We start from the raw sequence: 14,950 nt of genomic DNA on the forward strand, positions 1-14,950 counted from the left end.
AAAACATTATGTATCAGCCTTAAAATGAAACATCTCAGCATTTCCGTTTTCTGGTTTCTGTGTGGAGAAAAATGGGAAAACAGGTAAATACCTCACAGTCAAAGATCAGCCATTTGGGAAGTGAGAAAGAAAACGCTCTGCACTTTTTTTACCAGAGCAGATTTCAGATTCGTGGCCCAGGACTTTCTCTGGAGAAAAGCAGGAAGCAGCTTTTCCTTCCCCCCCCCCCCCACAACAGGACTGGGGATTTTTGGGATCTCACAGCTGCTTGGAGGGACCCAGTGCCCTCCAGAGCTCTTTTAGGAGGAATCACAATTTCTTGATTTGGGGAGGGGGGAGGGGATTCAGTGCTCCTCCCATTTATCTCTCTTCATTTTGCTAAAACTGAATTGTTTTTCTGTGAGGAATTTCCTTCTCCACCTGCCTGGGTATGGCAGCCTGAAAAATAAAAGTAATTTTTCTGGCATGTGATGGCTGTTGCAAAGCTGGGGCTGACAATGCTTCTGGGCTGCATGTTTGGAGTGGGATGCTGGGGCTGGTTAAATACCTCCTTCCGATTACACTTTTAACCCCACATCCTCCACTTCAGCCCTGCACCTCCCTATGGATCAGGCAAGGGTTGGCCATTAGGATATTTCACATCCTTCACTCATCTTTCCACATTCACTCTCCATATTTTTGGAAAGTAGAGGTTTTGCTGTGTTTTCCTTATTTCTTTTTTCCTTTCCTTTCCTTTCCTTTCCTTTCCTTTCCTTTCCTTTCCTTTCCTTTCCTTTCCTTTCCTTTCCTTTCCTTTCCTTTCCTTTCCTTTCCTTTCCTTTCCTTTCCTTTCCTTTCCTTTCCTTTCCTTTCCTTTCCTTTCCTTTCCTTTCCTTTCCTTTCCTTTCCTTTCCTTTCCTTTCCTTTCCTTTCCTTTCCTTTCCTTTCCTTTCCTTCTTTCCTTTTCTTTTTAGTTTTTTTGTTTTCTTTTTGTGCTTTTTGTTGTTGTTTTTTGTGGGGTTTTTTTTTCCTTTTCCCTATTTCCTTATTTTCATCCTCCCCGATATTTAATTTATGAAACTTACTCCTTGGTCTCAAGGTGGTTTTGCACTAATCAATAATAAGGCAAGGGCGACCACCCTATCTGCATTCCCAGATCCCAGACTGGAAATCCAGAGAAACAACCCCCCGCTGGACTTGTCAGTGATTAATTACATTGAAATCACAGCTGGGTGATTTAATTTTGGCATTACATCCAGATGCTTTATGTTCTTTTATGTTCCTGGGGCAGATTTCCCCACTGTGGGATGGATACTGGGCAGGGTCTGGGCGAGGCCAGACAGTCCAGCATGGTTGGGAAGACAAAAAAAAAAATTGGTGTTTCCACATTCCCAAGCCCCTTTCCCTGTTTTAGGGGGCACTTTCCCCTATCCTGAGGGATGCAGGGAAGGGTACGATGTCAGCTTGGAGTCTTTATCCTCCAGCTTTGGTGCCATCTAGTGCCTTCCCATGGCCTGCTCCCTCCCAGGAGTTACGAGCTAAAATGCCCAGATTACAATAAAAACTACGAAGTCATGGAGTTCATGAGGGGTCCTACTGAGACCCCTCACCTCCACCCACATCTTCCCACTCCAGGCTTTCTGTGGGGTTGGGAGTGGGTTGGGTTGAGCCTGGAGCACCAGAGATTCAGGGGATCCCACCCTGGGGCAGGGGAAGGGGAGGATGTGGGTGTAAAGCTAATTTTGAAGCATTTTAAAGAGTTTTTCTGAGCGTTTTCGGGTGCACCTGTACCATCACAGAAGCTGGGGACTGCAGCAGGATGCCCTATCTCAGTGTGGGAAAAAGAGATTCAACATTCTCTCTGCTCTCTGGGGAAAAACAACTCCCAGATAAGCCAGAAGGTCACGTTGTGCCTTGCTGCTGGAAAACAGTGTGGAGCAGCTGGACCTGACAAGGAGAAAAATAGAAACCTGATAAAGAAAGAGACAGCAAAATGTTCTTATCTCATAAAAACACGAAGGATCCCTGAGACAGGAGAGGAGGTTTGGCTTAGTAATGGATGAGGGGCAGTCATCACTTCACTCCACAACATCCCACTCCCACTCTCCATGGGGTGGGATCCTGACACAATTTCCCCACCAGGTGTGTTTGATGTTCCCCCTGCAGCAGGGACACCCCTGGGATGCTGTGAGAAAGGGAGCTGTGGGTAGGGGAGGCAGCATCAACCCCTGTTTAATCCTAGAATCACAGACAAGTTTGGGTGCCACACCTCCCACCAGCCCAGGTTGCTCCAAGCCCCATCCAACCTGACCTGAGACACTGCCAGGGATGGGGCAGCCACAGCTTCTCTGGGAAACCTGGCACAGGGGCTCAGCACCCTCAAATTAAAGAATTCATTCCTAATGTCCGACCTAAATCTCCCCTCTTCCAGTTAAAACTGTTCCCCCTCATCCCATCCCTCCCTACCCTTGTCCCCAGTCCCTCCCCAGCTTTCCTGGAGCCCCTACAGGCACTGGAAGGTGCTCTAAGGTCTCCCTGCAGCCTTCTCTTCTCCAGGGTACATTCTGCTTTAAAATTCTGCTTTGGTTACTGCTCTAGGGCTCGTACAAGCCAATTCATGAGCAGTTGCTCCAGCACACAGTGTACTGGAGATCCTGATTTACGTCCTTTAGCCCAACCCCATCATTTTAATTTACAAGGAAGTTTTGCTTTGTGTGTACATACACTCTTGTTTGCCTTCTGAAACCTCCACAGGACACTGGTCCAGGGCAAAGACCTCACATTGGCCTCACATCAGAGAAGAGGGGAGCTCAGCATTACCCTTCCAAAAACTTGGCTGTACCATGTGGTGCTGCTGCTCACTGGGGTACAAAGCATTCTAGGGCTTTTCTGGCTGGCAGGGAGCTCAAACCCTTCTGGAAAGTATGCTCCATGCTTTAAAAATTGGCCTAATTCCTCCTCTTAACAGGCAGCAGGACAAACTGCACAAACTGTGCAGGGAGCCAGTGTTCCTGCTGCTGCAAGTGTGATGGGGTTTACATAATGTCCTGAGACTCAGGTTTTAGCAGCACCCCAGCCACAGAGAAAGTCCTCAAATGCTCTCAGGAGGTGTGGGGGACACCCAGGTGTGAACCTGACGGGTTCATCCTCTGTTTGCAGCGGAGGAGAGGAGCTAAACAGAATTTTCTACTGAGTCTTGTCTCAGACATAGAATCCTAGAATCATAGAAATGGCTGGGTTGGAAGGGACCTCAGAGCTCATCAAGTCCAACCCTTGATCCACTCCCCCCGTGGTTCCCAGCCCATGGCACTCAGTGCCACATCCAGGCTCTTTTGAAATATCTCCAGGGATGGAGAATCCACCACTTCCCTGGGCAGCCCATTCCAATGGCTGATCACCCTCTGGGTAAAGAAATTCTTTCTCATGTCCAACCTAAACCTCCCCTGGCACAACTTGAGACCTCTTGTGCCCTCTTGTCTTGCTGAGAGTTGCCTGGGAAAAGAGCCCAACCCCCCCTGGCTCCAACCTCCTTTCAGGGAGTTGGAGAGAGTGATGAGGTCTCCCCTGAGCCTCCTCTTCTCCAGCCTCAACACCCCCAGCTCCCTCAGCCTCTCCTCATAGGATCTGTGCTCAAGTCCCTTCACCAGCCCAGTTGCCTCCTTTGGACCTGCTCCAGGACCTCAATATCCTTCCTGAACTGAGGGGCCCAGAACTGGACATGCTGTGAGCTGCCTTTGAAGTTACCCCTCTTCTCATCAGGATTTACCCACTGTGTTTTGTCTCTTGCTCTGGGTGTTTTAAAACCTCCAGCCTGCTCCTCACCTTCCCACCACTGCCTCCTGATGGCTTGCCCCAAGGGCACCCATCTCTCTTCAGGGGACAGTAGGGGAAAACAGCTCACCCTGACTGATGAAAATGAGATGGAAAAAAAAAAAAACCCAACTGAACGAAGAACAACACTGAGACCAGGTTTGTGTCTCCTGCAGGAGTGGAGGGAGGTCCTTGGTCCCTTAAAGATGCCCTACACATCATCTATCAGGGCCTGAAGTGGTGGCATGGGCTTAGTTTGGCCTGGGCCTGTCTGAGGCTCATCATCAAGAATATATCTACAGCACACCCATGGCAGGTGAGTTCATCAGCACAGGGAAACACAGGGTTTTCAATTATTCAAGGGAAGGCATCTGCTTACTTGCTCCAGACTAAGCAGTGCTTGAGCAGCTTCACACCTCTCCTGGAGCCAACAGGGACCAAAAATGATTGTGTCAGGTTTTTAGGGGATGGGTTGAGTATTTGGTTATTTAGTACATCCTGAGCTTGTCTGAGCAAACCTCCAAAGGCTCTGAGCACCTGGGGAAGGTTGTGCCATGCATTCACTGCTCCCTTCCTGTGCTCCTGGCTTTCATGCATGGAATTTATCCCGGGCCAGATGTGGTCACCGGACACGTGGTGACTGCCAGTGACTGGATTTTATATTGTTTCAGGGACTTTTTTAATGACAGGTGTTTGGGAGCCTGGTCAGGCAAAACTTGAAAAATGAGGGTGTTTCTAAAAGTGTATGGTTGTCCACCAAGATTTTGTCCAGAGGAACTCCAGCTCTTACCTGTCTGGAGCTGAAAGCAGTTCTCTGAAGAGCTGTGGTCCTTCCACAGACCAAAGGTGAGCTCCTATCATTGCCTGCCAAGCCTCATTTTCAGCATGGGATTGAAAACACGACACAAACAAGCCAAGAAAAGACCCAGCACACATAAGAACCACCAGGAAAAAAAAATTTATTTGACAGAATACCCAGACCTACAATTTTAGTTCCATGGGATTCAGCTCATAGGCAGGACCCATCTGCCACCTTTGCTGAGAAAATCAGAGATGTGTTCAGGCACCAAGGTTTTGGCTGCCTGTCTCCACTATGCCAGAGGTGACCTTTCTGCCCCAGAGGGTTGAGGATGTGCTCCAGGAGCAAGAGGAAAAGCTGGAGGAGCAATTAAGGAGTCACCCATCTGCTGCCCTCAATTATGTCCCACTTCCTGCAAGTCCCATCCTTGTTGCCACCCCAGACTGTGGAGATGCCACCATCCCTCCCCAGGAGGGCAACAGGCACAAAGCTGAGGAAATGCAGCCCCTCACCTTCAAGAGCCAACTCCAAATGCTCAGAAGAACCAGTGCTATGCCCAAACCTATTCATTAACCCACGTCACCACTTCATCTAAGTGCACAGTGGATGTTTTAGGGTGCCCCCCTCTCTTGCTGCTAGATGAGGAGGGGGATTTCTCCTTTGGTAGATGTGCTGCTGGCCAAGAGAAGAAGGAAAGCCCAGCCAAGGTGGCTGCCAACCCATCGTGGCATTGAGGAGAGCTTTGCTGTGGCTCTTCATGCAGATAACAGGACCCACCAGAGCTGAAAAACACCAGCAGAAAGGAGGTGTTAGTGAGATGTCAGAAAACAGATCCGAGGTGCTCAGCCCATGATTTGTAAATGGCAGAGCTCCTGCAAGGGAAGTTGCTGTTTGGCAGTGTTGTCATGTGTGGTCCAGGGAGAGTGTGAATAAATGGACCCAAATGGGAAGTGTAATCATGTGGAAAAGCCATAAAATTACCCTTTCATGAATCTCTGTCATAGCCTGTGCCCACTAAGATGAGAGCTTTGCCTGAGAACAGGTAACACAAGTGACACATTTCCCACCAGGATCTTAAAAGGTTCATTCCAGCCCAACCACATCTGACTCCAAAGCTCCTCTTTGGGTTTACAGAACCACTGATGGCTCATAACACTGTGGATAAACATCTCCCACTTATTTCTGCAGCCCCAGAGGAGGGATCTGAATGTGCCCTGCTTTGAAACAGCAGCCTTCCCTTGAGGTCTGTATTACTGAATGATGGGCATCCAGAGAGCAATTGTGATAAGGGTGGAAATGAAGAGTATTATAGGATGCAGATAATTAATTCAGCTGGACTTGGTAAGCTTAAAGTTCTTTTCCAGTCTAAGTTATTCTGCTTCTATGATCTGCAGTTGACAGTATTGGAAAAGATGCATTTCCAAGGTAGTGACACAAGATCACTATTTTTAGGAGTGATTTTGGGACATAAGAGTTGGCGATTTCCACTAAAACTGCTGATCACACAGAGGTGATACTGGAGGATGTGGGTGAGGTCAGATGAGCTGCAGTCACTGACACTGGAGTGCAGTCCTCTCCAGTTCAAGGTAGACACAGAGGGGCCTGGCAGAAAGGAAATGGTAAGATTTGAATGCTCTTGCTGGTGGGCAAGCCAAAAACTATCAATTATGTGGAACCATGGAAATGCAAAATTGGTCCCCAGCTGAAGGAGACTGCACTGTGCCTGAGGCACACAGAGGAAAGCCCCTAGAAAAGGCACTGGTCAGACTCCAAGAGTTCATCACTCAGTTTGCTTCACCTACACTAATGAAAAATTTATTTGACGGAGGATTCTTACTTGCTTCTTTTTCCAGTTCTGATGTGGTTGCCCTGGATTCACCAAAAAGCTGGCTGTGCAGCTAATAAACATTTAAAAAAAATGACCTGAAATTTTACTTTCACAGTTTTCACCCTGCCTACTCCAGCTCTGCCCTGAGATTTACTGTCTGAGAGATCTTTCCTTCCCAGCAGCTGGAACTCAGTCCTAATTTTCAAGTGAATTGCAAATCCAGGTGACTAAGCAGCTCCAAGAGAAAACTTCCAAGGGGCATTTATGAATCTGTAGTGGTAAGGGCTCTCAGGAATGCATTTATACTTCATAAACTCCCTGACACTGAGATACAGACCTGGGGGTTTGGACTCCTCAGCTGCTGATTAGTTTCAATAAGAGGAGGGTGCTGACTTCATTTGCACCAAAGATGAAAGTAAACCCAGGGTCTGTATGTTTCATGTTCACATTTTGCAGGTGTGCTGCTCCTTTCCTTTGCTGGCAGAGGGGAAGTGGCACCCCAGTGATGCTCTGTGGAGAAAGCCACAGGAGCTGACATTCACAAATGATGGGTCTGAAAAGGAAAGGGAAAAATAAGTAGCATTTCAGTAAATGGAGGAGATGGACTCTACAAAGAACACCATTTACAGATTCCCCGTGGCACTGGGGAACTAATGCACTTACTAAAGCACTTTCAGCCCCCATTTTCAGGCAGATAAAATAAATTTTCATCAAGAAAATTAATCTTCAGTGCAACAGTTTCACTGGGGAAAGCAATAGATAGTCTGACCTCTTTGGGTGATTTTTGTCACAGTTCTTGTATCATGCCAGAAATGGCAGTTCCCAGAAAGCAAAGCAGCCACGAGTGCTGAAGGAGGAATTTCAAGCTTTCCATTTGGTGTATCCTGAAGTCCAAAGACCCTGGGTGTCTCTTGGTGAAGGAGAGAGAAAAAAAATTCAGGAGCTATGTCAGCTCTCATCACTACACATCTGCAGCAAGCTCCAGGTGGTGATACACACGACATAAAATCTGGGTGTGGTGTCCACCTCCATAACCTCCACTGGACCCAGAATTTGTTTCATCAAGATTCAGAAAAGCCAAGAACTCAATGGGGCTGAAAAGCCAACTCAAGTGAGTCCACCATGACATTCAAAATAGTAATGGATTTTAATGTTAAGGTTACATAAAACACAACAGTTCTGCTTATTTGCACCACGGAGGGACTTCTCTTGTGATAAAAACAGCAGAACTAAAGCAAACTCCTCTACTTAGCTGGAAGTGTAATGGATTTTATTATTAGTTAAATAGTGGCTATGGGAAGAGTGGCAACCAGCAGCTCCTAAGTTTAGCACCATGCAGTTAATACTTACCATCCTTCTCTTTCCTTGCAGGTATAAATTTCCTGGTGTAATTTCCTGGTTTTACAAAATGCTGCTCAAGGACATTTTACAAAATGTCTGCAAGGACCAGCCCAGAGCTCCACAGCTGGGCCACACATCCACTGCAAATCACAGAACCACAGAATTGTTCAGGCTGGAAAAGAACTTCAAAATCATCCAGTCCAGACTCATCCTAACCCTATCACCCTATTCCTGATGAGCCACCCCTAAACCATCTCCACAAGCACCACATCCAGGTGATTTTAAAAAACACTCATGGATGGGATGCTCAACCACCTCCCCGGGGAGCCTGTTCCAGTGCTGAACAACCCTTTCTGTAAAGAAGTTTCTCCTAATATCCAACCTAACTCTCCCCTGATGCAACTTGAAACCATTTCCCCTTGTTCTGTCATCTGTCACCAGTGAGAAGAGACCAACCCCCACGCTCACTACAACCTCCTTTCAGGTACTTGTAAAGATAAAACGTAAAAAAAATATAAAGATGTGATAAGGTCTCCCCTCAGCCTCCTTTTCCCCAGACTAAACAGCCCCAAAACCCTCAGTCACTCCTCATGGGTGATGTATTCCGAAAGTTTCACCAGCTTTGTTGCCCTTCTTTGGACTTGCTCCAACACCTCAATGTGCTTTTTGTACTGAGTTTCCCAAAACTCAACACAGTACTCGAGGTGGGACCTCCCCAGTGCTGAGTACAGGGGGTGGATTCATTAGTGGATGATCTCCCAGGTCCTTTCCAACCCAGATGATTCTGTGATAAAGAGGATTACTTCCCTACTCCTGCTGGTCACAAAATTTCTGGTACCAACCAGAATTCCAATGGCTTTTTTGGCCACCTGGGCACATTGCTGGCTCATATTCATCCAACTGTGAATCAATACACCAAGGTCCTTTTCTGCCAAGCATCTTTCCAGCCACTCTTCTCCAAGCCTGCAGCATTGCCTGGGGTTACTGTGACCAAATACAACCCTTCCGTCCACTCTGCTGACCACTGGCAGTAGAACCAAGCTTGCTGGTACCACCTGAATGTGAGAGAAGATCAGAGGGGTGCAATGCTGCTCTCTGTCCTGGTCCAGTGTTCTCACTGCCCATCAGGAGAGAGCTGTGAGGATGGGATGAGGGGATGCAGCTGGAGAAATACCAGTGGGAAGATGGGGGGCTGTGCAGAATCCACATTCCTAGAAGGGATTCTGCTGAGCTCGATGGGCAGGGGATTCCTGAGCATCCCCCACCAGTGGTACAGGGAGAAGCAGTGGTCCTGCTCTGGTCTTGGAGATAAAACAAGTTTTGAGGTCAGGAAGTCACATTTACAGCCTGGAAATGTCAAAATTAAAATGCATTACAGCAGAGAAGTGATGAAATTGAGCAGCTGGAACCTGCTCCCAGAGATTAAGGTTTTATTTAGGAGATCTGACAAAGAGCAGGGTATTGAATGAAAGTGGGGGGGAAAAAAATCCCAAACAAGTTGATATTGTTTAAATAATACACTCTATTTTATTTTGTCTTAAAATAGTTAAACCTTTATGCTACAGACTTGTTTCAAAAAACAGAAGGTCGCATCTTGCACCAAAAATATATATATTTATATATATATATATAACACTCTGTTTTATTATTATTTTTTCTCCAAAGACCATTAAATACTAGATGGAAAATGAGAACTAAATAGTGAGTGTTGAGAAGAATCCACTTCTTTAACTAGAGTCACATGTTTTAAACATTTATATCTAAGCAATGATTTGTCTTCACTACAGAAGATCCTAAGTTCACACTCCAGCAATTCAGGAACTGCTAAAACCATGGAGAGCTAGAGCCAATGCACACTGGAGCTGGTGGAAAGCCCTGCACCAACTCCAGTGGGTTCTGGATCAGGCCCCAAGTGCATTGTTTCTTAGCCATACAATGGCTGACATTTCTCTTTCCTGCTGAGAAGAGCAAAACTGTCCAGGCACCCTTTGCTCTCTTAAAAAAAAAAAAAAATTAAAATAAAATAAAATAAAAGCAATAATAATAATAAAAATAAAATTAAAAAAAAAAAGAATAAAACCAAAACAGAACACTTGCTAACTATCCAGTGATTGCAGTTTTCAGATCACTACCTTTCAAATTTGTGAGAATACGTAGTGTTTTAAATAAAAAGAAAGCCTGCATCAGACTACAATATGTGAATTGTTTCAACAAACACAGTGCACAATTGGAGGAAGTTTGGTGAGGACGCATCTGTTTTTATATATACATGGAACTCACATCATATACAAACTGAAAAACAAAGTAACTTATTCTGCATTTTTCACGGAAGGACTACAAATGGGCCCTTTCTGGCAGCTTTCTGACTGACTCCCAGCTGGAACAGTGAAGAGCTGCCACACTGCACCAGCACTGTTAAAAAAATTACCTTTACAGCATGGGTGCTGGCCCACTGACAGCTGAGTTCTGTGAATTAACAACAAGGAGAAAAAAAAAAAAAAAAAAATACATCCAAGGCTGATCTAGGGCCCCAACAGCACAGGGCTTCCCCCTTCTGGCTCCGTTCTCCCTTCCATCCCCAGAGAAAGAAATCAGTCACTAAAAGCACCTCATGCATTTTTCTGGCCATTCAATACAACCATGTTCAATGTTCTAGAAGGTCTGCAATTGGAGTATCAATACCTTATCTAGGTGTTCTTTAACTGTTCTGCTTTTTGAAGGAAAAGCTGTTACTAACTATATTAGCTGGCTTGTTGATTTGTTGTCTTGGGGTTGGGTTTTTTTTGCCTGTAAGTTATGTGACACCATAGGTAATTTTAATTTTTTTTTTTTTTCCCCCACAGATGAAATTACTGCAAGCCAACTTTGGATAGCAGGCAACACAAAAAGAAGACAGAACTTCCCATGCCCCCACTACCCCCTGTTCAGCCTTAAATGGCAAAAAAATGTGATGATGGAGCTGTACAAAATTTCCGCTAGAAACATTCTGACTACAAAGGAACATTTTAATTGCACAATAGACAATTAAAGTGGATAACATCTTGTGAAAGTCTAATCTTTGGTTTTTGCCTTGAAAAAGGCTCAAAATGACAGATGAAGGGCAGGAATTCCCATCTACACTACAGAAGCTACAGCCTGCTAAATCAAGTAGTTCTGCTGATTTCAGTACATATTCTGGTAGGAAGTGTTTCCAGGATTGTATCATAAAACAAAAAAATATCCCACACTAAAAGCAAGAAAAATGGTGAAGATCTGGTTTGGTTTTTTTAGTTAAAAATAACTTTAAAAATTAAAAAAAAAAAAAAAAAAAAAAAATTAAAAAAATCACAACAGTAGGCCCTGTTTCTGCAACATCTTTCAGGACAGAGTTTAAAACACTTGAATGGCTTCACGATTTTCAGCAAACACTGAATGTCATGCATCTGCTGAAGTGTTTTGCCAAGCTGGGTTTTTTTTTGAAATGGTCAATGAAGCAAGTAAGCAACAGTAGTAATGAGGACCATGAGCAACATATTTCGTTCCTCTCCTTCTCCTACTCCAGGCAAGACTCAGAAACAGGTAGAAAAGTTCAGGTATGTTTAAAAAGAAGGACAATGGGCCTTTTTATTACTTTCCTTGTGCTTTTGAAAATATCAGCTGCTAGTAAGTCACTACTATTACTACTCTAAACTGTCCCAAGCTGTGGAAAATGATCCATGAAACACAGTAGTCAAGCAGACAGAAGACTCAGCACTGAAAAGTGTAAACTAGAAATTATACTGAAAATAAAAAAAACTGTTAAAAGCAGTTCAGTGCATATGTTATGGGCCATTTGTATTAAAGGCAGTCCCTTCTGCTGGTAACATTAACCAAGTAAGCTTGGGTATAAATACTCTTGGCCCAGTTTTCAGAAGTGTTGAATACCCCCAGTTCCACTGAAATCAGTGAGGACACAGCATTTCTCAAAATCACACAGCAAAACACTAACTTCTACTAACAAACTCAATATACTGATAAACTAAAAACATTCTGAAGTTGGAGGTGGGAAAGGGTGGGAGGACATAAGCTTGCACGCAGCTATTACTTCTGATTAACACACACTCAAGTTAGTAACTGTAGATATGTTTTAAATTTGGAGCTACTGGCTTTTAATTTTGGGAGGAACCCTCCTTCGAGAAGGGCGAAACCATCTTAAGTGATACTGAAACTACACCACATTCTTATGGAAATTAAAAACTTTTATCAGTTTGAACTCTGTAATGCCAGGACTCAGGCTCCTGAAGCTGAAGCTTCAGCAATGAACTGTGCCACGGGAAGGGAGAAGGGCTGGGGACACAAACACAGTGACACTGCATTACAGTAGATATTTGCGTCTGGTATCTTCATCCAAAGTGAGGTCCACAACTTCTGGGGGTGAAGACCAATTCTGCTGGGGAGTCACAGCTGTCCATGATGGTGTTTGCTGAGCATTAACATACTGTGAGCCTGAGCCATGCTTCCAGGAAGACACACGCTGAATCACACCTCCCCTGGGATGCACACACCTGTGGCAAGGCAAAAAAAAACAAACACAAAGGATTAAAGCTCCCGTGGAGCTCAAGCACAAGGTTCTTAGCAGTGGTTTATCACTTAGGCATCTTGTAACATGCCCCTCTCCAATATGCCCTCTAGGTTTTTTTCCATCTATAGAGCCCATGCCTTCTTCAATGCCCAGTAGCAAAGCAAAGGCTAAAATTAAAACTCAGGGGTGATGGTGAAATTATATTATTTTTAAGAAGGGAATTCTGCCAGTGGGTGTAAAATGTGTGTGTTCCTATGCACTCATCCATCTGTGCATGGGTCCTAAAGATCTGAAAGTCTGCCCCAATACATACATGTGTTACCATGCATTATTCAGAAGGATTTTCTCCTAAGAGTTTTACCCACCAGACTGTTACAAAGAGAAAAACTTTAAGTGGGGCTGGGTGAGACAAAATCTAAGACTAAAATTAAAACTCAGGGGTGGTGGTGGAAATTACATTATTTTTAAGAAGGGAATTCTGCCAGTGAGTGTAAAATGTGTGTGTTTCCATGCACTCATCCATCTGTGCATGTGTCCTAAAGATCTGAAAGTCTGCCCCAATACATTATATGTATTACCATGCATTATTCAGAAGGGTTTCCTCCTAGGAGTTTTACCCACTGAACTGTTACAAAGAGAAAAACTTTAAGTGGGGCTGGGTGAGACAAAAGCTAAGGCTAAAATTAAAACTCAGGGGTGATGGTGAAATTATATTACTTTTAAGAAGGGAATTCTGCCAGTGAGTGTAAAATGTGTGTGTTCCCATGCACTCATCCATCTGTGCATGGGTCCTAAAGATCTGAAAGTCTGCCCCAATACATACATGTATTACCATGCATTATTCAGAAGCAGGGTTTCCTCCTAAGAGTTTTACCCACTGAACTGTTACAAAGAGAAAAAATTTAAGTGGGGCTGGGTGAGACAAAAGCTAAGGCTAAAATTAAAACTCAGGGGTGGTGGTGGAAATTACATTATTTTTAAGAAGGGAATTCTGCCAGTGAGTGTAAAATGTGTGTGTTCCTATGCACTCATCCATCTGTGCATGGGTCCTAAAGATCTGAAAGTCTGCCCCAATACATACATGTGTTACCATGCATTATTCAGAAGCAGGGTTTCCTCCTAGGAGTTTTACCCACTGAACTGTTACAAAGAGAAAAACTTTAAGTGGGGCCGGGTGAGACAAAAGCTAAGGCTAAAATTAAAACTCAGGGGTGGTGGTGGAAATTACATTATTTTTAAGAAGGGAATTCTGCCAGTGAGTGTAAAATGTGTGTGTTCCTATGCACTCATCCATCTGTGCATGGGTCCTAAAGATCTGAAAGTCTGCCCCAATACATTATATGTATTACCATGCATTATTCAGAAGGGTTTCCTCCTAGGAGTTTTACCCACTGAACTGTTACAAAGAGAAAAACTTTAAGTGGGGCTGGGTGAGACAAAGAGGAAAGATACCTTCCTGTGTGAAATCAAAAGCATGTTAAAATAAGGACATAACGAGACTTTCACTACAGTAATTACAAGAGACATCTTATAATTACATGGCAGCCATTACACTTGGTTTTTTTTTTGGTGTTCTTAACTCAAGATTGCAGACATGTTGGGGAATGCTCACTGATAAAAGCCCTCCTTCAGCAAAACCTTCAAGCTTTCAGTGATTACAGTCAATGAGACTAAATGATTATTTAAAGATAAGCACGCACTCCAGTGCCCTGCTGAAGTGAGGTACATACCTACTTATTTGCACAGTATTTCTACCTATTATATTAATAACAATTAATTATAAACTAATAATAAATAGAAAAAGAAAACCAACTCAATGGAAGATCATATGATGAAGTGGTAACAGGAATTTACTGGAGCCTTCAAGAGGATCACTCCAGTCCTAGCTGTACATCTTAAACAAATCCTAGTGAAACTTTATACCCAGTGCTCAAAAAATTGATTTTCTCTTGTAAGCACTGTGGTGGCTGAGGCTGCTCCTGTCTGCACACTTAAAGCAGGAGATGTTTGGCTGCTGGGGCAAGCACTCCCCATGTCACTCTGAAGGCACGTGTGCCTCATTTCAGGAATCCAGGTTTTCCATGCTGGTTGCACATCCCTGACATTTACGTTTCATTTATTTTAATTTAAGGTAGTAAAATTTGTTTTCTCCAGAACTACTTAGGTCATGCTCATCTCTCTTGAGTCTGGCTGGAGCTTTATGAAATGGAATGAAAAATCTCATTCTGTGGGCTCTAACTTCTCTGAATATAAATGTCTTACTTCCTTCTCAGATATGCTATTTAGTTTACATGTGATGTTCAGAATGACTTTTTTTATTATGACTTCTTCAGTCTTAAAAATATATACTTATCCAAAGAACTAGCAGTAAGAGACTGGAATTCTAACAATTGTAGGTTTGCTTATTTGTTGTTTTTTTTTAAAAAAAACACCTTTCTTTTAAGAATAAATACCTTAAAGTGTAACTGACAAGAAAAGCCTGTAAACAAAGCAAATAAAATGTTTGGTCTCGGGGACTATGGTCCATCCTTCTGACAAAGAACAGATATCAGTGCTTAGACAAAGCTAATACTAGCTCCTTAAAGATGACAAAAAGCCAGCTACAAATTATCTTATAGAAATGATACCTTGCAAAACCAAAAGTGTTTATTCT

At 43.8% G+C, this 14,950-nt stretch overlaps 1 protein-coding gene across 2 annotated transcripts in view; it reads right to left on the bottom strand.

Annotated features, from left to right (window-relative positions):
* Positions 1-10,518: 10,518 nt before the first annotated feature.
* Positions 10,519-14,950, bottom strand: part of ARK2N (arkadia (RNF111) N-terminal like PKA signaling regulator 2N) — a 47,517-nt gene continuing 43,085 nt past the window's right edge. For both annotated transcript variants that reach the window (XM_071730266.1, XM_071730267.1), the window contains one exon: positions 10,519-12,280. In XM_071730266.1, the coding sequence (XP_071586367.1) occupies positions 12,091-12,280 (190 nt within the window). In that variant the 3' untranslated portion in view covers positions 10,519-12,090. The remainder of the gene's footprint in view (positions 12,281-14,950) is intronic.

Source organism: Heliangelus exortis, chromosome Z (genome assembly GCF_036169615.1).
Source record: "Heliangelus exortis chromosome Z, bHelExo1.hap1, whole genome shotgun sequence".
NCBI lineage: Eukaryota > Metazoa > Chordata > Aves > Apodiformes > Trochilidae > Heliangelus > Heliangelus exortis.